The 22,284-nt window shown below is 35.5% G+C and overlaps 1 protein-coding gene across 4 annotated transcripts in view; it reads left to right on the forward strand.

Moving 5' to 3' along the window:
* Window positions 1–22,284, forward strand: part of LOC18106995 (midasin) — a 38,323-nt gene that overhangs the window by 11,022 nt on the left and 5,017 nt on the right. For all 4 annotated transcript variants that reach the window (XM_052448736.1, XM_052448737.1, XM_024588973.2 and 1 more), the window contains 48 exons: window positions 51–246; window positions 343–447; window positions 542–847; window positions 1,234–1,427; window positions 1,530–1,584; window positions 2,457–2,607; window positions 3,508–3,581; window positions 4,582–4,720; window positions 5,057–5,155; window positions 5,297–5,397; window positions 5,529–5,618; window positions 5,708–5,773; window positions 5,883–6,047; window positions 6,156–6,363; window positions 6,606–7,501; window positions 7,597–9,108; window positions 9,190–9,361; window positions 9,479–9,544; window positions 10,140–10,222; window positions 10,299–10,550; window positions 12,348–12,483; window positions 12,561–12,646; window positions 12,727–12,812; window positions 13,340–13,481; window positions 13,565–13,654; window positions 13,862–13,985; window positions 14,106–14,260; window positions 14,528–14,641; window positions 15,272–15,421; window positions 15,517–15,696; window positions 15,770–15,925; window positions 16,160–16,261; window positions 16,351–16,575; window positions 16,663–16,782; window positions 17,032–17,113; window positions 17,211–17,341; window positions 17,440–17,604; window positions 18,021–18,096; window positions 18,218–18,330; window positions 18,800–18,879; window positions 18,987–19,106; window positions 19,312–19,380; window positions 19,883–20,039; window positions 20,936–21,081; window positions 21,167–21,264; window positions 21,375–21,607; window positions 21,704–21,952; window positions 22,059–22,280. In XM_052448736.1, the coding sequence (XP_052304696.1) occupies window positions 51–246; window positions 343–447; window positions 542–847; window positions 1,234–1,427; window positions 1,530–1,584; window positions 2,457–2,607; window positions 3,508–3,581; window positions 4,582–4,720; window positions 5,057–5,155; window positions 5,297–5,397; window positions 5,529–5,618; window positions 5,708–5,773; window positions 5,883–6,047; window positions 6,156–6,363; window positions 6,606–7,501; window positions 7,597–9,108; window positions 9,190–9,361; window positions 9,479–9,544; window positions 10,140–10,222; window positions 10,299–10,550; window positions 12,348–12,483; window positions 12,561–12,646; window positions 12,727–12,812; window positions 13,340–13,481; window positions 13,565–13,654; window positions 13,862–13,985; window positions 14,106–14,260; window positions 14,528–14,641; window positions 15,272–15,421; window positions 15,517–15,696; window positions 15,770–15,925; window positions 16,160–16,261; window positions 16,351–16,575; window positions 16,663–16,782; window positions 17,032–17,113; window positions 17,211–17,341; window positions 17,440–17,604; window positions 18,021–18,096; window positions 18,218–18,330; window positions 18,800–18,879; window positions 18,987–19,106; window positions 19,312–19,380; window positions 19,883–20,039; window positions 20,936–21,081; window positions 21,167–21,264; window positions 21,375–21,607; window positions 21,704–21,952; window positions 22,059–22,280 (8,737 nt within the window). The remainder of the gene's footprint in view (window positions 1–50; window positions 247–342; window positions 448–541; window positions 848–1,233; window positions 1,428–1,529; window positions 1,585–2,456; window positions 2,608–3,507; window positions 3,582–4,581; window positions 4,721–5,056; window positions 5,156–5,296; window positions 5,398–5,528; window positions 5,619–5,707; window positions 5,774–5,882; window positions 6,048–6,155; window positions 6,364–6,605; window positions 7,502–7,596; window positions 9,109–9,189; window positions 9,362–9,478; window positions 9,545–10,139; window positions 10,223–10,298; window positions 10,551–12,347; window positions 12,484–12,560; window positions 12,647–12,726; window positions 12,813–13,339; window positions 13,482–13,564; window positions 13,655–13,861; window positions 13,986–14,105; window positions 14,261–14,527; window positions 14,642–15,271; window positions 15,422–15,516; window positions 15,697–15,769; window positions 15,926–16,159; window positions 16,262–16,350; window positions 16,576–16,662; window positions 16,783–17,031; window positions 17,114–17,210; window positions 17,342–17,439; window positions 17,605–18,020; window positions 18,097–18,217; window positions 18,331–18,799; window positions 18,880–18,986; window positions 19,107–19,311; window positions 19,381–19,882; window positions 20,040–20,935; window positions 21,082–21,166; window positions 21,265–21,374; window positions 21,608–21,703; window positions 21,953–22,058; window positions 22,281–22,284) is intronic.

The following is a 22,284-nucleotide window of genomic DNA, read 5'->3' on the forward strand; positions in this document are numbered from 1 at the left end:
ACACTTCCTTTCTTGATTTTTTCTTTAATTTATAATATGTTTCTTTCCAGTGTCATACTCACCCGAAGTATGAGGAGATTGTATTTCCTTGTCAAGCGTTGTTTTGAGTTGCGTGAACCTGTGCTTCTTGTTGGCGAAACTGGTGGCGGGAAGACTACTGTCTGTCAGTTACTGAGTAGAGCATTGGGGTTAAAATTACACATCTTGAATTGCCACCAATACACCGAAACATCTGATTTCATTGGGGTTTGTGCTAATATTATTTGAGTGTTTTTAGATATATAGTTTTCAGTCTCCCCTTTTATATGCTCTTTGAAATTCAACTGATGAAATGTTTTATAGGGGTTCTTTCCTGTTCGAGAGAGATCACGACTAGCATCAGAATTCAAATATATAATTGAAAAATGGATGCTTTCAAAAGCTTATACCCACTTTGCTCAGGACTTGGTGAGAATTTTTTGAATGATGTATATGCTATAGACGGGAATCTTTTAGTAGTCCTTGATGAATTGATATTCCATCTTGTATTCCTTGGATGCAGGATCTTTCTTCTGATATTGGTCAGGCTTCTTCCACTCTTGATCACCTCAATCTAATAATAACAAGCTATAGACAAGGCCAAGTTTCATGTCCTAATGTCAGTGCGAAAGACATCGACACTCTTGAGCAGATGAAGTGGGACCTGACATGTTTACTTCAGAAGTGGCAAACAATATTTATGTGGCAAGATGGGCCTCTAGTGCAAGCAATGAAGGCTGGTGATCTGTTTCTTGTTGATGAAATTTCTTTGGCTGATGATAGTGTATTGGAAAGGTTGAACAGTGTCTTGGAGCCAGAGAGAAAATTGGTAGGTATCCATTTATCAGGGGCCTGAGTTTTTCTTTTGTTTTTTATTACAAGGAGGCTAAGCCCCAACATGCTATTGGCTGCTTTCCAGCTGTTGGGAAAAGTGTTCTTCATTATTCATCATCAATCATTCTTTTATGCTATTTTTGCTCTTGGTTTTAGTAGAAGTTGTTTTGCATCATATTTTCTTTGATTAAATCAACAGGTTCTTATCTGATTTGATTTATAAGGACCATGCTTTTACATGATTTTTTATGCTTGTTATGCATATCATGGTCATTGAACTGATTGGATACATGTAGATATCCAATTTACATATTTTGTTGCCGAGGCTTCTAAATGTACCTTTAAATGGAGCCCTCTAATCACCTCTTTTTTCTTTTGCAGTCATTGGCTGAGAAAGGAGGGCCAGTCATGGAAAATATTACTGCTCATGAAAATTTTTTCGTCCTTGCAACTATGAATCCTGGTGGGGATTATGGTAAGAAAGAATTATCTCCAGCTCTTCGCAACAGGTTCACCGAAATTTGGGTTCCTCCTGTTTGTGATTTAGATGAACTTGGAGATATTGCTTCAAAAAGGTATGTCCAATTAAGAAAGTTGTCCACTGGGGTGGTGCTTGCGAAACAGAATCAAAAGCTTTCATTCTTCAATTTCAATCCTTTTTTTTTTCTTGTCTGCAGACTTTCCAATCCAGAACTCTCATACATTGTGGGTGCTATGCTGAAGTTCTGGGAGGTAACTTTTGTTTGATACCCTTGTTGCTGCTTTGTCTTTGTTTTTGCTGATGACCGATGATGAATAGTTTGGTACTTTTGCTTGTCCAAGGAGTTGATGGTAAAATCTGTTTCCAATGCGACCCCTACTCCTTCTGTGTGTGTTGTACATTGACATTTCCTATTGGTGGGGGTTTGACACTTGAAACCTCTTTAATTGAAGAGATACCATTTCTTCATTTTGGAAGATATTGTTGCATTGGAGAAAATCCTCTCCTTAGATTGGTCTTAATACCTTGAAAGTTTTGATATTTGTGGCTCAGGTGGTAGGTTTCTTTTATGTTTTTCACTTGATGAGATTCAGCACCTTCAAACTTTGTGCTTGTGTTTTTTCCCAAGAAATCCTTTAGAGTTTCCACCTAGTTTGGTGACAAATTTATTAATGATTATGAACATGGGTTTCTCCGCCGCTTCTTTTGTCAGACATGTAGCTTGTTATTGGTAATTTGTTCTGTTTTTTTTTTTTGGGATGAGGTTGCCCGGATCAGTGAAATGTTCTGGATTGATTTTAACTTTGCCATATGGTCATGGCTGTTATTTTAGTTTTTCCTATCATGAAATCTTGAGATGGTGCTTGACTTGTAGTTTTTAGGAGTTTTTTTTTTTTTTTCCTGTTCTATATAGCAGCTACTCTTTTTTAGTTAAATGAATCTATATAGCTTTGAATTGCCTTTACATGCTTTTAAACTGAAGGTGGAGTTGCTTATTGTTTTTTTCTCTAGCTTCTTGTTTGGCTTCATGCTATTGTGGTTAGTATGCAGATGATGATTTGATTTCTGTATTTTACTTTAAATGATATATTCATTTAAAATAGTTATTTCATGTTTGCTACAGTGGTTCAACAAGCTAGAGAAAGGGAGGGCGCTCACTGTGAGAGATCTCCTCTCTTGGATTCAGTTTATTATGGTGACCAAAGAAGGTTTAGGACCTGATTGTGCATTCCTCCATGGGCTTTTCCTTGTTTTACTTGATGGAATAAGCCTAGGTAATTCTTGTTATGCGAATATCAATTGTGTTTTCTCATTCTTCATCCAGTAGTAGGTTGAATATTTGTCAAGATAGTCCCTTCTTTTTTCTGTCCACTGCATTTTCTCTTCCTTGGTCTAGTTAGAAGGTTTATAGTCTTGAAATTCATAACTTTTCATTTCAAAAGGAACACAATAATAATGAATGTTACTTTAATAGTTATAATGTGATGTGAACTAAACTTTGTTTCTATTTTCCCTTGATATGTCTTGAAAGGCTTAAATTTCCTTTTAATGTTTTCTTTTGTTTTTTTATTCAAGTATATGCTGTTCTGCCGTTCTTTTGATTATAATGGTTTTCATTTGGTGGTTTGGGGAGGAAGAGAAGAAATCCCATTTTGTTTTTGGTTCATTTGGAAGAATTAAACTGAAGACCTAGTTTGTTCTTAACCTTTAACCTCACACCTCACCAAGTTTGCAAGTTAGGAATTGTAATTTTTAGCTGCCGATAATGTTCTATTAATCTGTTATACATTTTCAACTGAATCTCATTCAAATTATATTTTTACTGATGCTTATTCAAAAACTAGTGATTTAACCTTTAATTATGATATCTTTCATACAGTCTACACTTAAGCAAAGCTGTCAAAGTTAGAAAGGATGGTGTAGCAGCATCGTAGTATTTTCAATCCACTAGATAGGGGAATTAACATGGGTCAAATCTTTTATATGTTTCAACCGTGAAGTCAAAACTTTGGAAGTGTTCACTTGCTCTTCTTGATTTATATCAATTGGTCTTTTTTTGGTTCAATTTTCTAAGAGGCTAGGCTTCACATTATTTGGCATTTCTTGTACAATCAATGTGTCACAATTACCTCCGGTTGTCCTCTCGTAGCATTTTCATTTGTTTGAGTTTTCAGGTACTGGTATTTCCAGAAAGGATGCAGGATTATTTAGAGAGACATGCCTGTCTTTTCTTTTGAAAGAATTGAAGGTGTGTTAAGTTCTGGTTGCTTTTGGCTGAATACAACACCTATTTGGCTTCTCTAGTGATTAGTGCAAATATAGCATATCTTCATTTTCTTTATTTCCACCACTGACATCTGCATATGGTATTTGGTAACCTTTCATGTGCTTAGAATGATCTAACCAAAAATTTGAATAATATATTTTTAAGAGATGGCATTTGCTAACCTTTCTCAAGCACTAGAATAAAACTTAATTGTTGTGATGGATATATCCACATTATTTACAATTTGATGATAAAGAAACCTTCAAATTAATTTATTATTATACATGTCTATATAAAATGACAACAATCAAAATCCTAACAAAAACCGTGGAACATTCTCACTGAATTTTAATTTTAAATCTAAGTTTATTTTTTTAAATAATTTTACTTTTGTTTGTAAATTTCTAGTTATTCCTCTTTATATAATTTAATTACTAGTTCACTCACACATTCATTGTTGATTTTCTTTTTTGAATTAAGTGGTTCAAATTCATGAAAATAATTACACGTGCTTGTATTCGTTTTCACCCATAAAAAGCAAGTATAGCCTCTTCATCGCTTCAGGATATATTTTATTTATACAAATAAGTTATGCTTTCAAAATATTTCTCTGGAGTTTGATTTTGGATTCGATTTTAACGACTTGAGTTAATCATTACACTTGTTAACTTTATAAACCAAATAGCGAAGAAGGTGCGATGGTAATCCATGATTATCATTGTTGTATATAAAATAACAAACTATGTTGAAACATTTGGTTAGACTAAAATAATCCTAAAATAATGAATTGATCTTGCAATTAAGATACCTTCAAGCAAAACAACCTACCATTATAACAAGTGATAATTTGAAAGAAACGAATGAATTTTCTTTCTACCAAGTTGTTTGTTGTGTACATAAGTCCCTATTTATGGCTATACAAGAGGATAATGTTGTGACCACTGCTGCAAGTTGTAAGGATGTTTTATTTCTGCTGTCACAGGAGGATAGTAATCTACATGAACTTTCATTTATTGAAAATTATGGTTGGGGTGATCTTGGAGAAACTGGCAATATTTCATGCAGTGATGATATGCAGTGTGACAATAGCTTTGGTATAGATCCGTTTTACATTGAAAAAGGTAAGTTATATGAATCATATGTTGTCTTCTTATTTAGATAGAAATGTTTTCTGCTTGCAATACCGTATTTGTTTTGAGGAACCTGTAAACACTTCAGGTATCATCAAATATATTGTTCTATATTTTTTTCTGCAGTATAGTTCTCTAACGGGTTGCAACTATTTCATTTCCTTCAATTTGATCTTGTTAAACTTTTTCTGAATCTTCAATCAGTTTATATGTTTCATTTTTTTTTTCAAATAGCATGCTGTATGTTTTTGTCATCAATGCTTATCTGGTCAGGGTTTATCCTTGTGCAGTTATAATACCTTGGCAACTTATGGGTTATGTTTATAGGTTATGAAAAATGTGAGGCTGGTGGTTTTGAATTTTTGACACCAACAACACGAAGAAATGCTTTGCGTGTTTTGCGAGCTATGCAGCTTCCAAAGCCTGGTACGTTTTGCAGTACTGTTAAGTGTTTTTGTATACTCATTCTGCTAAACCAAGTCAACAAAAAAGGTGAACTGCACTGCTTCCATATCCTTCCATATGGTGTTTTGCAATGCTTAACTTTATTTTTTGCATGCTTTGTAGTTTTACTGGAAGGCAGTCCTGGTGTTGGTAAGACAAGCTTGATTATTGCCTTGGGAAAATATTCTGGGCACAAAGTTGTCCGCATAAATTTGTCTGAGCAGGTTTGTGATTCTTTATATGAATTTTTGTTTGTCTACACCATCCCCCTTCTTTATATTATTTGATGTCATCCCTTTGCTGTTTGTGGGTTTACTATGTCCAAAATGATAGTTTAATGTTGCTTGAGGTGCAGACTGACCTAATGGATCTGCTGGGAACGGACCTACCTGTTGAAAGTGATGAAGGGATGAAATTTGCATGGTCTGATGGAATCTTGCTACAGGTCTAAATTTTGACTTCAAAAGCCTTTTGCATTGCTAGTAGTTTGTAAAACATATTTAATTAAGAAATTGCAAAATTGCACTTTTGCAGGCTCTAAAGGAGGGTTGTTGGGTTTTGCTGGATGAGCTTAATCTTGCCCCACAGTCTGTCTTAGAGGCACTACTATGACCCTTCTCGTTAATTTTTTTTGTTTTACTTTTTCCCCAATTTATTCTTTATACTGCTTGCAAGTTGACACTGATTTGATGACATTTGTTCTTATCAGGGCTTGAATGCTATACTGGATCATCGTGCCGAGGTCTTCATTCCAGAGCTTAGCCTTACCTTTAAATGTCCATCATCTTTCAGAATATTTGCATGTCAAAATCCTTTTTCTCAAGGTGGTGGCAGAAAAGGCCTTCCCAAATCCTTTCTGAACCGTTTCACTAAGGTTTGTTTTGATGTTTCCATCGCTGTTCTGCAAGTCTCATATGTGTAGAACTAGTGGATGTGGATGCATCAGATGGTTCATTTTTCGTTTACTTAATGTTGGTTTCAGGTGTACATAGATGAGTTAGTAGAAGGTGATTATCTTTCCATCTGTAATTCGCTTTATCCCTCCATTCCAAGACCCTTGCTTTCAAAACTGATTGTCTTCAATAAAAGGCTACATGAAGACACTATGTTATATCACAAGTTCGGTCAAGATGGCTCCCCTTGGGAGTTCAATTTGCGTGATGTGATTCGTTCATGTCAGATCATTGAAGGTGTGGTCTAATTATTTATCTCAATTTTTTTTTCTAGTTATTGTATTATCGGCTATTTTATAATGTAAAATTGTTGGCTTATGATTCCACTTTCAAAGTTCTATGAAGAAATACAACACAACAATGCTGTAATTTTCATAATTCCTTTTTGTGTTTCTATTTTGATCATGCTCAATTTTCTTCATGTACGAAAGGTTTATTTATTTACCTAATTTTTTTAGATCTGTCTATGTTAAATTTAGGTGTGCCTGAGAAGTTGAAGGTTGATTGCTTTCTCAACATTCTCTATGTTCAGAGAATGCGTACTGCTGCTGACCGCAAAGAAGTCCTGCGGATCTATGAAGAGGTATTTGGGGTTAAACCATTCATTAATCCTCACCCACGAGTGCAGCTAAATTCTAAGTATTTGATTGTGGGGAACACTGTCATCAAAAGGAACATTTCACGGTCATCCAAGCTTTCAAACAGTGGATTGAATATTATCCCCAGTATTCGCCACAGCATGGAAGCTGTTGTCCATTGTATAAAACATCAATGGTTGTGCATCCTGGTTGGTCCACCTTGTTCAGGGAAGACTTCACTGATAAGACTATTAGCTCAGCTCACTGGCAATGTGCTAAATGAATTGAGCCTTTCAACTACAACTGATATATCCGAGTTGCTTGGATGTTTTGAGCAGTATAATGCCTTTCGCAATTTTAGGTCCGTCATTGCTCAAGTTGAGCGCTATGTTAGTGAGTACTGCAACTTGCAATTGGAGTTTTCAAAGGTGGCATTTATGAGTGAAAGAACTGATTTGATCACCAAATGGCTAGCTTTCTTATCTACTATGAATTCCAGCTCCATGGCAAGTTCTACTTCTATTCATCTGGAGAACTGGGAGAGCATGATGAACTCTCTTAGTTTGCTTGTTGAGATCATTCAACAAATGAAGTTGGATATTGTACAAAATGAATTACCTTTTTCTTGGTCAACTGAAGAGCTAAATAAAACCATCAAGGTAATCTCAAAGCTGCAAGATGATCAACAAAGAAGGTCACGTTCAGTTAAGTTTGAATGGGTGGCAGGATTACTCATCAAGGCAATAGAAAATGGGGAATGGATTGTTCTAGAGAATGCAAATCTTTGCAATCCCACGGTAATTTTTACATTCTCTTGAATTCTTGATTTATAAGTCTCCTAACACCAGTTCATAAATATCTGTTTGCTTTTTCACCTGATTGATCACCTCAGGTTCTTGATAGAATCAACTCTTTGGTGGAGCCGAGTGGTTCGATTACAGTTAATGAGTGTGGGATAGTTGATGGAAGCTCAGTGGTTCTTCATCCACACCATAATTTTCGAATTTTCCTCACAGTTAATCCAAGCCATGGTGAAGTGTCCCGAGCAATGCGAAACAGAGGAGTTGAAATCTTTATGATGCCGCCATACTGGCTACATAATGACGAAAGTGGCTGCAGTGGTGCAGACTTTGAACTTAAGGATGTAAAAAGATTTCTTGTTTCATCTGGCATTCCTATGGATAGATTAGTTGATTCAATGGCCAAAGCTCATGTTTATGCCAAGAATGAAGGCTTGCATGTTAATGTTCAAATCACATATCTTGAGCTTGCCCACTGGGTCCAGTTATTTCATCAGCTTCTCATAAATGGTAACCAGCCTTTCTGGAGCCTCCAACTAAGTTGGGAACATACTTATTTATCTTCTTTAGGTGAAGCTGTGGGATGGGATATTGTCAATCACGCAAAAGTTGCTTACTTCTCAACCGCAACGTTGTCAGAATCTGATTTGCCCACAGAGTTTTCATTTTATTTGCCTGGGGGGTTGCCAGTGCCAATGAAGTTGAGGGATTTTATGTGGTATTCAAAAGAAGCTTCTGTCAGACAGAATCTCATGTATTTGGAGTACCTTGTGTCTCAGTATGAGTTAGGATCTTCAAGGAACAGGAGCTGTGTGGACGATGCTTTGTCTGCTCCTAGCCACAAGGGAAACGGTTTGATGGATATGAACATGAAAGGGCAGCTCGTGTTTCCTAAGGCTCTGAACTGCATGAATGCTAACTCTGTTAGGAACACAGAAATTGACATGAAGCTGACGAAGAGGATGCTATTGTTTGCTGCCAACTGGACAATTGAACAAGCAACTGGAAGTGATTATAAACTTTATCTTCTCCACTTTAGCTGGTTTAGTTCCAAACTGCAATCATGTGATAATTTTTTCAGATCTTTTCTGCATTTACTCGAACAAGAATTGGAGCATCCTATTTGGAAGTGTATTTTTCATTCCTTCCATGAGCTTGCATCCCTTCCTGCTGCAGATTCTAGCCTGCATCTGACACCGTTGCTTTCACTTGATTTTGTTGATTTAACTATGTCATATGACAGGCCAGAAGTGTCACATAAATTCCTTTGCAATGCTATTAACTGTATAGACCTTCTGAGGCTTTCATATCAACAGTGGAATGCTCAAAGGGAGCATGAATATACTAATGAAGCTCAGCATTTCAAACCTGTCTTGGATGCTCTGCAGGAGTTGGAAAAGGAAATTCTTAATATGCTTGTTGAATCTCCATCTTACAATGTCCTGATAAAATTATACAGTGACATTCTTGAAGATCACCTGACATTTTGGGATGTTTTTACCTCATCCCGGTTCGAGAAATTGCCTTTTTCTTGGCATTCTTTGATGAAGGATGTTTTGAAATTGCGGGATTTCTGTCCTGGAGCTGTTGACAATCTATTCATGGTAATTCCAGTAAAATTTTGGCATCTTTCCTTTCTCTGTAATTTATTAAGTGACAATTAAAATTGTAACTTTCCGGTGCAGATTGCTGAGAATATAGATAAAAAACTTAATCAACACTCACAACAATCTTTGCTCTGGATTCATGGTGGTCATCCAATTTTACCTGCATCTGCTGAATTATTTAAGCAGCAGCAGTTGTTTATAGAGCTATGCGAGTCAGTTTGGCCAACAAAGGCAAATCCCTATAATCAAGGTATGGCTTATTGTTACTCTGATTCATATATCACAATCATGTTTAACTGGTTCTATTCTTCTTCTTGTCCCTTCTTCATCTGTCTCTGTCTAATGTGTGTAAAACTTTTCATGGTAGGGGATGATTGTCTCGTTGAGATGGCCACATCTTCCACCCCTGAACTTCGCTTCCTTGCAGTTCAAGGTAGAGCTTTCACTTTATTCTTATGGGGTGTTTATTTTGTGGATAAAAATTTCCATGAAAATGATTGGGCTGGAATGTGCGATTCGTCCTCATCTGTTGATTTTTAACTCATTAAAGTCATTTCAATTATATTAATATTATAGTGTTTCTTTCTAGTACATTACACATAATATTTGTGATTTCATTTTCATTTGGAAAGTCACATGGTAGCTCATTACACATGACTTACAGTCATTATCAGTGGGTCAAGTATTTAGCCTTTGGTTGATTTGAGTCTGGCTGTAAGTCTGTAAGCCCTAATATGTGTTACATGTTTCAAAAATAAAGAATCTCAGTCATCTATTTGCACCTCGCTCTAGAGCTTGGGGTATGTGGCAGAAATTGTATGCATTTAGTAGAAGGATATTTATTGTAATCTTTTGTGGGTTTTGGAAGGGAGAATGGTAGTAGCAGTACACGCCATCCGCTAGCTTCTATTCTCAAGCGCCCCTCTCCCTCACCCACCTCTTCTGTGATATTTTCTCACTTTACTTACTGTGACTTTGACATTTGATTCAACATCTCCATGGATTTTCTAATACAGTTTTCTATGTAGGTATATGCATGTCAGCATATATTACCAGTAGATTTGATGAAGATAGTGGTGAAGTTGCTCTGCATTTGGCGGACATGAGTCAAGTTTGTGCCCTATTACCTAACACTTAAATGGTATGCATTTAATAAATCCTAAACTAACTGGCTATTATTCTCTTAGATGCTGTTGAAAAGATTTGAATATGAGAAAAGCAAATTGGAGGCAAAGTCAAAGTCCGTTGAGACTGCTACTATCGAGGGAAATTCAATATCTTGCTGTGATTTCTCTCCTGAAGCACGGTGTACAAAACCTGGCTTTGCTTGTTGGCTGGAAACGCGTCCTATTATTGACAATACAAGTTTTTTCCTTGACATGGATCTACTTCAAAAGCTTTCAATGATTGTTTTGGTTGATCACAAAGAATGTCAGCTGGTAAGATCAATGGCATTTGTTTCTTAAGCTACAACATTTTCTAGTTGGCTGTAAACTTTAATATGTACAGGTTTAGTAATCTATTCTTGTGTTGTAACTGGTTAGATAGCACAGCTTTTGATTCTGTTTAGTTGCTTTGAATATGGAAGAAAATTGGGCATACTTAATTACAGGTCATACTGAGTCCCTTACTGTGAATGTCAACCCTAAATAGGCTGTAGGTTTGTTTAATCCAAAAGAAGATGAAAATGATCGATACATAAACAATGCACGTGTTTAAGAGCAAACCTATGGTAGATCTGGCTTGTTTAAGGCATGTTTTCGAATTAGAAATGCATGTGTAAAATACTATGTGAGAGTTGATGTCGCACCTCTCTCCTAAATACTTTGGTAAATCATCTTAATTAGCATCTTTAGAATATTGCTTTTAGTTAGCTAAGTAAACCAACCTCTCTAATTTCTTCTTATTGTTAACTAATCAATTAAATTTACCCACCAAACATGCATTAGTAAGCATACACAACCTGCTGTCCATTAAACTGTCCATTAAACAAACTTATATGATATCTTGTTGTCTTGTTTTTGATCATTCAATTATATTTTACATCTTTGTACATAGCTGTCATATTGATCAATTACACGCTAAAAGAGTTCGTGCATGATATGTTTACATATGCTTTTACATGTGTAATGACCCATACACAAAAACTAACTTATAAAAGATACAATGGTACTACATAAGTTAAACATCAAGCTAGGATTCCAAAGACCCTATCACCCGAACCCTCTTTCAATCTCACTTTGATTCTCTGAAAATAATTTATCAACTACTAATGAGATAACCCAATGAATGATTAAAAACATGGGAAACTTCATAAGTTTTCAAATATATGCCCAACATCATATTGACATAATCTTTGCACAATTAAACATGTATGACAATTGAATGTCCATATCTCATAACCATGTACTACTCAATGGTAAGCATGTGGAGCACATAGGTGGCCACAATTTCATGTAAAACAAGCTTTACTCTTTTCACATATCATGTGAATTATATCAACACAATATTTGGGTTAAAACATAGCATTTAATTATCAATTTAATCACTCACCTTAAGCTATAGCTCTTTTTCCTTTACTTTCTTTTCTTTCCTTTCTTTTATGGCCTCACAATCTATCTTTGGTTTTCTTTCTAACAATTCTATTGAATTTAAGCCCTAATACTTTTTTAATTTGTTCTTGGGATATATGGTTTGGAAGTGTTAGTTTGTAGGATGTTTAGCTCTCTCTTAGGTTCAAGAAATGGAAGAAAAAGATGTAGTTAGTTTTGAATTTTTTTGAAGGAAAGCACATCTCTACCTTCCTTTTGACACCTCACAAGCATGACATGCCAAAACTTGTACTCCTTCACCTACCTAATCATGCAAAATTTATCTTACTTAACCTATTTAAGTCAGTGATTGCATTTTGAACCTTCTTTTCTTTAGTTCTTTGGTTTTTGTCCCCTAATTTTCTCTAATCTTACATTATTCTAAAGAAATCATCAATTATAGTCAATGCAAGTTTTGGGGTGTTACAGTTGATCTAGCATCCTTGGATAAAGGATTTTTTCATAAGAGTTGATGTCAATGTGATCCCTCAGTTTATGTTTTTGCATTTGATAAATAATGTTTTCACTTGAATTTCCAGCAATGTTTTCCAATCTCTCTTTTTTTTTTCTTTTTTAATTTATTTAACTCAGTCATGTCCTTTTATTTGATTCAATGTGTGCTCTGTTTGCTTCCTCTGGTGACAGGCTTTGGGCAGTGTATCTAACCTGATAGAGTCTGCCATGAAACATTCTTTAACCTTTTCAACAAGACCTCCCCAAAATTTTATACCTCATCAAAAAATTTTGTGGACACTTGATGCATGGATGTCGGTGGATGCAGGTCAGTGCAATTCCTTGTTTATATATTTACCTGCTCTTCAATGATAAACCAATGCTCAACACACCTTTGTCTTCCAGTGAACGCAAAAATTGCCAGTTATGTTCTTGAAATGTGGTTTTGGTGGCATTCGTCTTTGTGGAGCCATTGCCCTGTTTTTTCTGAGGTATAGTGATAATTTTGTGGATTTTGATGACTGAATACTAATTTGAGGAGAATCTGTTTTGATAGCTTATTTTGATACAGAACTTTGGAAAAGTTGATGGTTATCATACTCCACTGCCTGATATGCTAGTTCAATCTGTGCGGACTGCATCTGTTGTCCAATCTCTGTAAGATCTGTTATTTCTACAATTTTTCTGCTTACGAATTCCTGAATGTTGGGATCCTTGTATGTATAGTTGCATGCATCTAAATATATTACCCTATGTCTCTGTATGTTATTTGCACAAAATGGTTTATGCACTACACTTTTGGTAAAACTCTAGCCTGAAGATTCACACATTGTTTTAATTCATTTATCTGTTTACAACTCTGGTCAAGTAAAAATTAGCAGCAGTTGTGTCCATTTCTTGGTTTGCAATCACCATAGATCATCACTGGCATGAAAAAGCCTGAATAATTTGATTCTTTCTGAGTTGTATTGGTTTCCTTTTGTGAATTCATGCCTGTGTTTTGCAACTTGTTTTCCTTTTGAGATCCTTGTGTGGAAAAAGATTAGATGAAACTTTCATGAGAGTTACAGGCTACAAAGGTCGCCTTTAGCCTTCAATCAGTTTTCAGATCTTGTTGACCAATATATGGAAAACACTATGCAATTCTGTATTTTACATTGTATTTCTTTCATTTTCTAATTCAGGCGAAGAACATGTGCTATTAAGGATTATTCTGTGCACTGCTTGAAGCTTAAAGCTGCTTCGTGCAACTTGTGGCAAAGTTCTTTACCAGGGATGGACTTATCCAGTTTTCTCTTATCTGTTACTCGCTCTCTCTTCCAACAGGTAGCTTGCTTTATGTGAATTATAGAATTTCAGATTATTTTCTTTTAATGGGCAATTGAAACTTCATATTCTTCTGTTTCCAGATTATATATGCACACAGAAAGGCATTTGATGCTGATAAGTTTGCTGCAATCAAGTCCATATTTTGCTCCTTCCATAAGAATGTGGCAACGGTATGATTTTTGTATTTCCTTTTATCCGTGTGATAAATAAATCTGTGATTTGTTTTTATTTAGCTAAGTTCATTCTTGTTTCTCAATTTTTAGCCAACTGTACAAACCTTTATGAGCTGGTGTTTACTCAATAAGAATCTTTGCATGCTATTTCTGTTGAAAATCAACATCTCTTAACATGTTTATAATGTCTTCTTGTGGTGACAGCAAGATGACATACAGCGTTTGGTATCAATTCTTGGATCGTCAAACCATCAAAAGCTGAACTCCTTGGTGTCTTTGTTCATTGAGCCAATACTTAAAAAGCTTTATCTTCACTGCTCATCCACCGGTGATTATTTGTCTTCCTTGTTTATTCATTTAATGTATTCTAGTTTATTTAGTGTGCTTATTGAAATTCTTGTTGCATTCTACATTTTATCTTATTTTGTGAATGTTTTTCATTTTGCAGAGGTGTACTTGAACATGGGCCATGCATGCTTAAAAATCGGGGCTTTACGTTTTAGTCTCTTGCTTAGCTGTGATGATTTCGACCCTGCCATGAAATATTCTTTCAAGCACTCTCAACTAGAAGAAAGGATTTCATCTCTTGAGCTTGAAATAAAGGTGGTATTATTATCAATCTTTTCATATAATTTTATACGTTAATTTATTTGCAGGTCTACATTCTACTTTATACCACATGCTGGCAATGCCTGCTTATGTTTATCTAAGACATCAAACTTCTTTTAACTTGTGATTGATCAGATTTTGTGCTTTGCATTGAGAAGTTAGTAGTATTGCCACCATATGCTAGAATTTTCGTCACCTTCCATTTGCTGGTGTGAGAATTTTTTATCGAAACATATTTTCTGATGATGTGGCCTCTTATAGGTGCGGCAAGAATGTGACTATCTTGCAGGGCGGTTATCCTCAATAGAGGCTGATAAAAAGCGAGCAGATTCATTAGAAAGGCTTGAATTTGAGTGTAGAAGGATTCAGAAAAAGGTATTTTCCCTTCCATTTTACTTGGATAAGTATTTCCTTATGATAATTGGAAAAATAATCGTATTTGCCAACAATTAATGATAAATGCAACACTCTGCTGGATTGATTGATTGACTGGAACATGTATTGCCTGTTTTGTTACCAGTATTCTTAAGTGACGATGATCTATTCCAAACAAAAAATTGAAATATTTTCATGGACCAGATTACTTCTTGCTCAGATCTATGGAAGTGTTTGTGAGATTTGTATCTCTAGAAATGGGATGCAAATTACTTTCTGAACCTTGTGAAAAAATCTAGGACTTTGAGTATTAAGAATGGAAGCAAAAGGATGCTATATATTTAATGTACATCTTGTGCAAATAGTGTATTGTTACCATATACTGATGATGTTATGCTTATTATACTTTTCAACTTTGTTTTTCTTACCGAGGCAAACTCTAATCAGTATTTTAAACTGCTGAAAAAAAGCAACTGCTTGGTTTACTTCTAGAATTTGCTTCATTGTTTATCCACATTCTGCTATTACTATTCCTTAACTATAGTCACTGTTATATAAACTTTTTTTGAGTCAAATATTTATCATGTTCTTATCAATTATTGGACAGTGAGCTAACATGGTTTTTGTCAGATGGTGTTCCGCTGTAATCCTTTAAAATTTAATGCTTTGAGAAAGGAATGTGGAGAGTTCCTTAAACCTGCTAGGATGGTTGTGGGTTTGGTGGATAACATTGAAGGTATGGATTTACAACAAGTTCTTGAACAAGCATCCAATTGGCAGGTATAAGTTTTGCTACATCATTGATGATTCTCAATTTGATATAGGATGGTGCATTTTCTTTCTATGCTGATCATAATTCTCTCTGGATTGCTTAGGCAACAGCAACCTCTTTTATTGACCGATTATCAGATGAATACAAGGAGTACATTGATTTAGCTCAGCCATTTCAAGTTGCAGTATATGAAATGAAATTGGGCCTGTCGCTGGTCCTATCATTTGCCTTGCTCAAGAAGGTTCTGAATAGAATCAAAGAGGATAACATGGATAGAGTCATGGTATTTTAAATTACCTTCTGAATAGAAAATTTCATTCATTTACTTCCAGTACCTGACTTGGAGATTGTTGCAGGAATCAATTTATTCATTTATGAGATTTCCTCGTGTACGTGCATTCGTACCAAGTTCTTCTCATAGCATAGGCAGTCCTGCTACCTTTTGGGACCGTGAAATGGGTTTTCTGGAAAAGCTGATTATGCTTTCTAGTGAAGTCACTACTGAAAAAATGGTATGCATCTCTACATGACTTCTTTTTGTCCTGAGAATGTGTACACTTTGTTTTTATCTTTTCATCTATCCCTCAAACTGGTTCTCTTTCTTTGCAATCCACTCCTTGTAGACTTGTTTCCTTCCTTTTCTCCTGTTCATGTACTACTTTGGCATCTTGCAACGTTCCTTTTATTGTACTCTTTTTGATGGAATAAATTATTGATTTGCTCAAATGCTTTTCCATTGGTAATAGGGGTCTATCTTGCAACTCAAAACTGGTCTTTATCAGAATATTGTTGTCCGTGTTGCACATTTTGTAGCTGATGCACGGAGGATTGATGATGCTTCTTTCAAGGTGATATTTCTTTTAATGATTGATTTGAATACTTTTGATTTTACTTGTACAAGTCAGCCCTCTGATACCTCAGCATATTTGTGAATTAGATATTGGATAAGATGTTCCATGAATTTGCCAACATGTGGATGAATATGAAAGTTCAAGTAAAATGCAAAGAAGGCGATGATGCTCAACAATACAAGTTCAGGCCTCGTGCCTTAGAGATCAAAAGCATTGTTGATGTTGATTTTTCTACTCTTGACCAATTCTTTCCAAATGATAGCTTTTCAGAATGGCAGGAGTTTCTCTCTGAAGAGGAATCTTTAGAAAAGGTGATTCTTCTTCTTTTGCTTCTTTTCTTTCCTCGTCTTTTTCCCTTCCCGTATGATCTTCCAAGTTTTCTTTTTTATTCTCTTCAGTTGGAAGCTAGCAAGCATGAGAGTGTCCAGGATGAATGGAACCTTATGCAGGAAACCATCATGAAGAATATGATCTGCATACACAACCAATTATTTGGGTCCACCAATCTTGTTCTATATGTAAGTGGCTTGTAAATTTTTCTTCTTCAATAGTTGCTCTGACTATTTATTTTTCTCTAAATGATTTTGAAAATGTTAAAGAGTCATGCTTACATCGTTTCCCTGGTCAATGAATCATTTGATGCTGCAAAACTGTTATTGGCAGTCCCAAAATGATATATTTTATTCTCTGTATGCATCTCTTTTATAATCACTCTCCCTTCCGAACATTCTGGTCTTTTTTTTTACTGACATTTAATATTTTTTCAGGCTGGAACTTGCCATGTTGTTGAGGCTGATAGGTTGCATTCATTCACCAACTCTTACACATTAGGGGTGGGGATGATTGAAGGTGATTACAGTTTACACCTTTTCTTGGTGTAAGTATGGTATTTTGAAGGTGATTACAGAAAACAGTTCACAAATTGTCACATTCTTTTCATTTCCAGGGTTAGGAGGTCTGCTAACCTCCAGTTTGGATGGAAAACTCATACCAGAGCATTTACTTCGCCTTTGTTTAGAGCATGGTTCGAAACTTGTCTCTTCTCAAAAATCATCGGCCAATTACAATTTTTACAAGGTTCTGAAAACCTTTCTGCCTGCGTCAAAGTAGTTGTTATCTCATCTATTCCAGTTGTCATTGCATTTAATGTAACTGATTTTTTTCCACTTTCCTAGGATTCAAATGCACCCATGATGGCTAAAATGGTGAAGTTAGTTGCTAATCTTCAACAGCAAATACATAGCTTTTTGAGTGAGTGGGAAGATCACCCAGGTCTCCAAAAAATCACGGATACCATTCAAATGCTGTTGGCTATTCCAGTGGAGACCCCTCTTGCCAAGGTAGCAAATATAGCTTACTCTTCCTTTTTATCTAGATAATGTTTTTATTCTGATTGAGAGATATTGAACTGGAAATTGGATGATTAAATTATCAGGCAAGTTTGCTTTGTGATGAAACTAAAAGGAAACTAAATGCTTCCATGACAGGTTAAATAACATATGATGCAAATATATAGGATCTGAAGGTCTTCTAGTTTAAATAATTAGAGTGCATTGATTTCCATAACTCAACTACCAAGCTTAATGCTTAACACGCTCCAAATACATTACTATCAGAAGCCTGGATGCTTGGATCCGTCTGCATGAGTGTTTCTAATCATGCTTCTGTTTTTGGGAATCTTGTATGGGCATCTTTGTGTTTGTTTAACATTTTTATTGCTTTTATATACACTGATTTTGTTTTTTCTTGCATGAAGGCTCTTTTGGGATTGCAATTCTTACTTAACAGGGCCAGAGCATTACAGGAAAATGAATCAAAATTCCCTCTCTCTGGTGAGCAATTCACCTTGTTCAAGTCTGTCATCTGTTGCATCTACACTTGATATGCATACTTTTGTTATTTCCAATGTTATTGTTTGTAAATTCCATTCTTAATTCATATCCTGGCATGTAGATCAATTGGAACCTATTTCTGCTCTGGTATGCTCATGGCAAAAGATGGAATTCGACTCATGGCCCGCTTTGCTTCATGAAGTGCAGGAGCAATATGACATTAATGCTGGCAAGGTAAGTTATAGTCTGGTTTTCGGTTGCGGAAAAATAGAAACTTTGAGTGCAAATGACCTGAGCTTTAAGAGAACTGCATGGAAGGAAAAAGTATTTATAATACCTGAACTGGGGATTGTATGTCCTTAATTGGATCTAAGGGTTGTATGTGATTACTATTGATATGGAACTTATCCAAAACATATGTACGCAAGGCAAAGGTTTGGGATAACTAGTTCTGCTCTGAATATCACTTTTTTATGCAGGGCTGTGGCATTTAACATTTTGGATTAAACTGGTGTGGATAAGATACTTGTTTTGAATTATACCAAACCTTTCAGGCATCAGTAAAAGGATTAGGCAAAACATAATGCGTTACAATTTGGGCATTATTCTTAGAGATTCAAGTTTCTCTTTCTATCCTCATATGCTCTTTTATTCCCTTCTTTGCCTTTCTGACTGCATAGTTTTTGTGTTTTTCTTGTTGCAGTTGTGGTTTCCTCTATTTTCAGTTTTGCATCACAGTCATTTTGCTGATATTGCTGGATATGAGCAATCTACTATAGAAAGGCATGTATCAAATAATATGTACACATTTTGATTCGACTTGCTTCTTTTCATGTTCTTCTGTTTCTGTTCCATCTGAATCCTTTAGTTAACACAATTGGATCTTGCAGTTTAGAGGAGTTCATTCGAACTTCCAGCATCGGTGAATTTAGAGCGCGCCTTCAACTTCTTTTTTCTCTCCACGGTCAAATCACTGCTGGCAGATGCCTAGAAGTGCAAAATTATTCAAGGTAAAGCATGTCTCTGCACATTGGTGTTCTGAGGAAGATATTTCATCTTTCACAGTAAAGCTGTGTTGAAGACAGTTATGATTTGCATACCCTTTAGCTGCCTTGTTTTTTCTTACATGATTTATGCTAGGCTATATAATAGCTAGCAATGCTGTTTTATGGCTGAGAAATTATGAACAGTACTGATTATAAATGAACCTTACAGTATGCGGCAGGAAAAAAATCTACAGATTCTGTATAATGTTTTCGGATACTACATTCAGTTCTTGCCAAGGTGAGTTCCTTGTTGAGAATGATTTTCAATATTGGCTAAAAGGTGCCCGCTGTTGTTCAAAATAGAATTAGTCCAGTGCAAAGAACTTTGGAATTGCCTTTCCTCATCTGTTTTTTCCTTCAAACCATGTTCTTCCATTAGTTTTTGTAGTATTTGATCCAAGTTAATAGATTTTTTGAGCATGTGATTATAAGAAAAAAAAAGTCAAAGATTAGATTCTTTTTTAAAAAAAAGAAAAGAAAGACATATGCACTCCATTTACCAACATGAATAAAAAAAATTTGGGGTTGCTCAATGGGTTAATTCTGTCTGAAAACTTAGCTAAGATTATTGGAAGCGCTTGATTTAAATAGAAAAACAGTTGAAGGTGGTTAATTCTGAAATTTTTAGTTCAGGGACTAATTCTGCCTTGACGTGGGTACCTTTAGCCTTCAATATCTGTTCTCTTATAGAAATTCTCATGTGCCTTTTCTTTGCTTACCATATTCTTCTTTCTTCTCAGAATATTGGAGGACATTGAAGCTAACAGAAAAGGTATTGAGATGGAACTGAAGGACATTTTGAAGCTATTCCATTGGGAACGAACAGAGATTTGCTTGTCTGTTGAAAACTCAAAAAGGACCCGACAGAAGCTTAGAAAGCTAATACTAAAGTACACAGTAAGTAACATCAAAGTTACCATACAAATGGCAATTTCTTTGCATGCTTGTGGTTCCTTTTGGGAGAATCTGTAAATTTTGAGACAAGTTCAAGTAATTTACTTTAGGTCTTGATGAACTAACCTAGCACACCAATACATAGAGCCTGTTTTTGTTCCTTATGCAGCAATTGTTAATTCAAATCAAGCTGGTCATGTACAGTTATACTATAACACTTCACGTTTGTGATTAAAACACACGTGTAAATAGGGCTGGTCATGTTTAGTTGGAACACAGAAAATGCAGTTTTGTTCATTTTTGCTAGATGTTACTAATTTCAATACTATCTATGGTTCTGTTGGCTTTGGGAGAGCTCTTGTCCTTAGTTTCCACTAACCTTTGTAGCTTTTAACTACATACTAATGTTTGCAGCTTCATTTCTGTATGTTTCCACTAGGCTTTGTAGCTTTTAACTGCATTCTAATCTTTGCAGCTTCATTTCTATTTGCCTTTTGTTTCTCTAATAAAATCTTCATCTTGTCTCTTATGATTACGAGGTCTTTTTTGGTCTTAGCATATAAAGGGTTTTTGTATGGTGTATAAAGATGACAATACAATTTTGTGATGGTGAAAAACTTCACAACATGTCTGTACTATTTCTGAGGACGTGAGTATTGTGCAACAATGATAGATTGAAGAATGATCGAATTACACAAAATGGTTAATCAATAATATAGTAATGGAAGAATGCCTACTGTGATTTTACATTCTTTTGATTTTCTTTCTTTTGTTCCCTACAATTGATGGATGCAACTATATTATAAAGCTTAACTGCAATTGGTAGTGACAGAAGCATTCTAGCGAGTTTGAAAGAATGTTTTACTTGATAAATATGTTCTCATCTGTTTGTTTGACAGGATTTGCTGCAACAACCTGTAATGCTTATTCTTGACCGAGAAGCACAGCAGAAAGGACCAAAAATTCATTCTCTACAATTTCCAAAGGCCTTGAAGGATAACAAGAACACTATTTCAGATCTGACACAGTTCTGTGAAAAAGACAGGTTAGCTTTTTTCTACTATATCCTCTTTGATTGTCATTGATGCTTGTCCTGCTCTTTGAACTTTACTATTTTGTTTTTGGTGCAGGTCTATATGGTTAGCTGATTGGAGGAAAAAAGTAACTGATACTTTGCAGGACATGCACTTCAAAAACACTCTGGGATTAAGTTTTCTTGATAATAAAGGTCTTTTCCTTCTTTCTTTTGCACCCTCCTTCGTGTTTATAAATGCTATTCTATTAGCTCAAAATAATATTTTCAAGTGCAAGGATCTCAAGAACTTACACTTTATGCAGATGTCACAAGTATCACCAGGCAATGCCTCGCTTCCCATTCTTCTCACCTATCACGTGATGAACAGTGGAATGTTTTGTGTTGGACAGTGGAAAAGATATTCAAAACTGCTATGGATTGTGATGATCTCTGGAATGACACAGGAAAAGGTGTAGGGAAGAAAAGGGCTTTATCTGAACTTCTAAAATTATTAGATACTAGTGGGTTGCATAAACACAAGTTTGAAATTATGAAGGTAAAAGGATTTTTTTTTCTTGTGCTTATTATTATTTCTATGGTTGAAAAATAAGATGAAGTAATCTTTTTTCCTTCCCATGATGGTCCTTAATAGATATCCAACAGCTCCAACTGGTTGTTCATTCAACCATCATACAATGCACAGCATTTGTTGCTGACACCAAGTAGACTATCTGGTGAAGCTTTTGATGTTTCTACTTCCAGTGAATTGCAATGTTTGCCCGATGACTATGTGGATACTATGTGGAAATCAGCCAATGAGTTTTACTTCAAAAGTGTGGCATCTGTGCAGTTTATGCAAAGGATATGCCTGAAACCCCATGGTGATATTACTTATGATCAGGTATATCTCTGTGGCTGGAGTTCAAATAATTTTGGTCAACTTATGAATCAAGATGTTGATGCATTTCATGATGTTTCACATGACTTTTATTTCTTGATCCATGCAGGCTAGTAGGGCAGTCTCTTTTCTTAACCATCTCATTATTATACAACAATCACAACGTGCAGCTGCCTATGGTTTTTCTAAGCAATTGAAGTGCTTGCGGGAATGTACATATGCTTTTGAAAACTCGTACGTAAAGTGCACTGACATTGATGAAAGAACTAGCAGTGAGTACTCTATTGTACAAAATCAGCATGCCTTCTTTCAGTGCATGTGGAAACAAAAGGTAA

The sequence above is a fragment of the Populus trichocarpa genome, chromosome 17 (genome assembly GCF_000002775.5).
Source record: "Populus trichocarpa isolate Nisqually-1 chromosome 17, P.trichocarpa_v4.1, whole genome shotgun sequence".
In the NCBI taxonomy this organism is placed as follows: Eukaryota; Viridiplantae; Streptophyta; class Magnoliopsida; order Malpighiales; family Salicaceae; genus Populus; species Populus trichocarpa.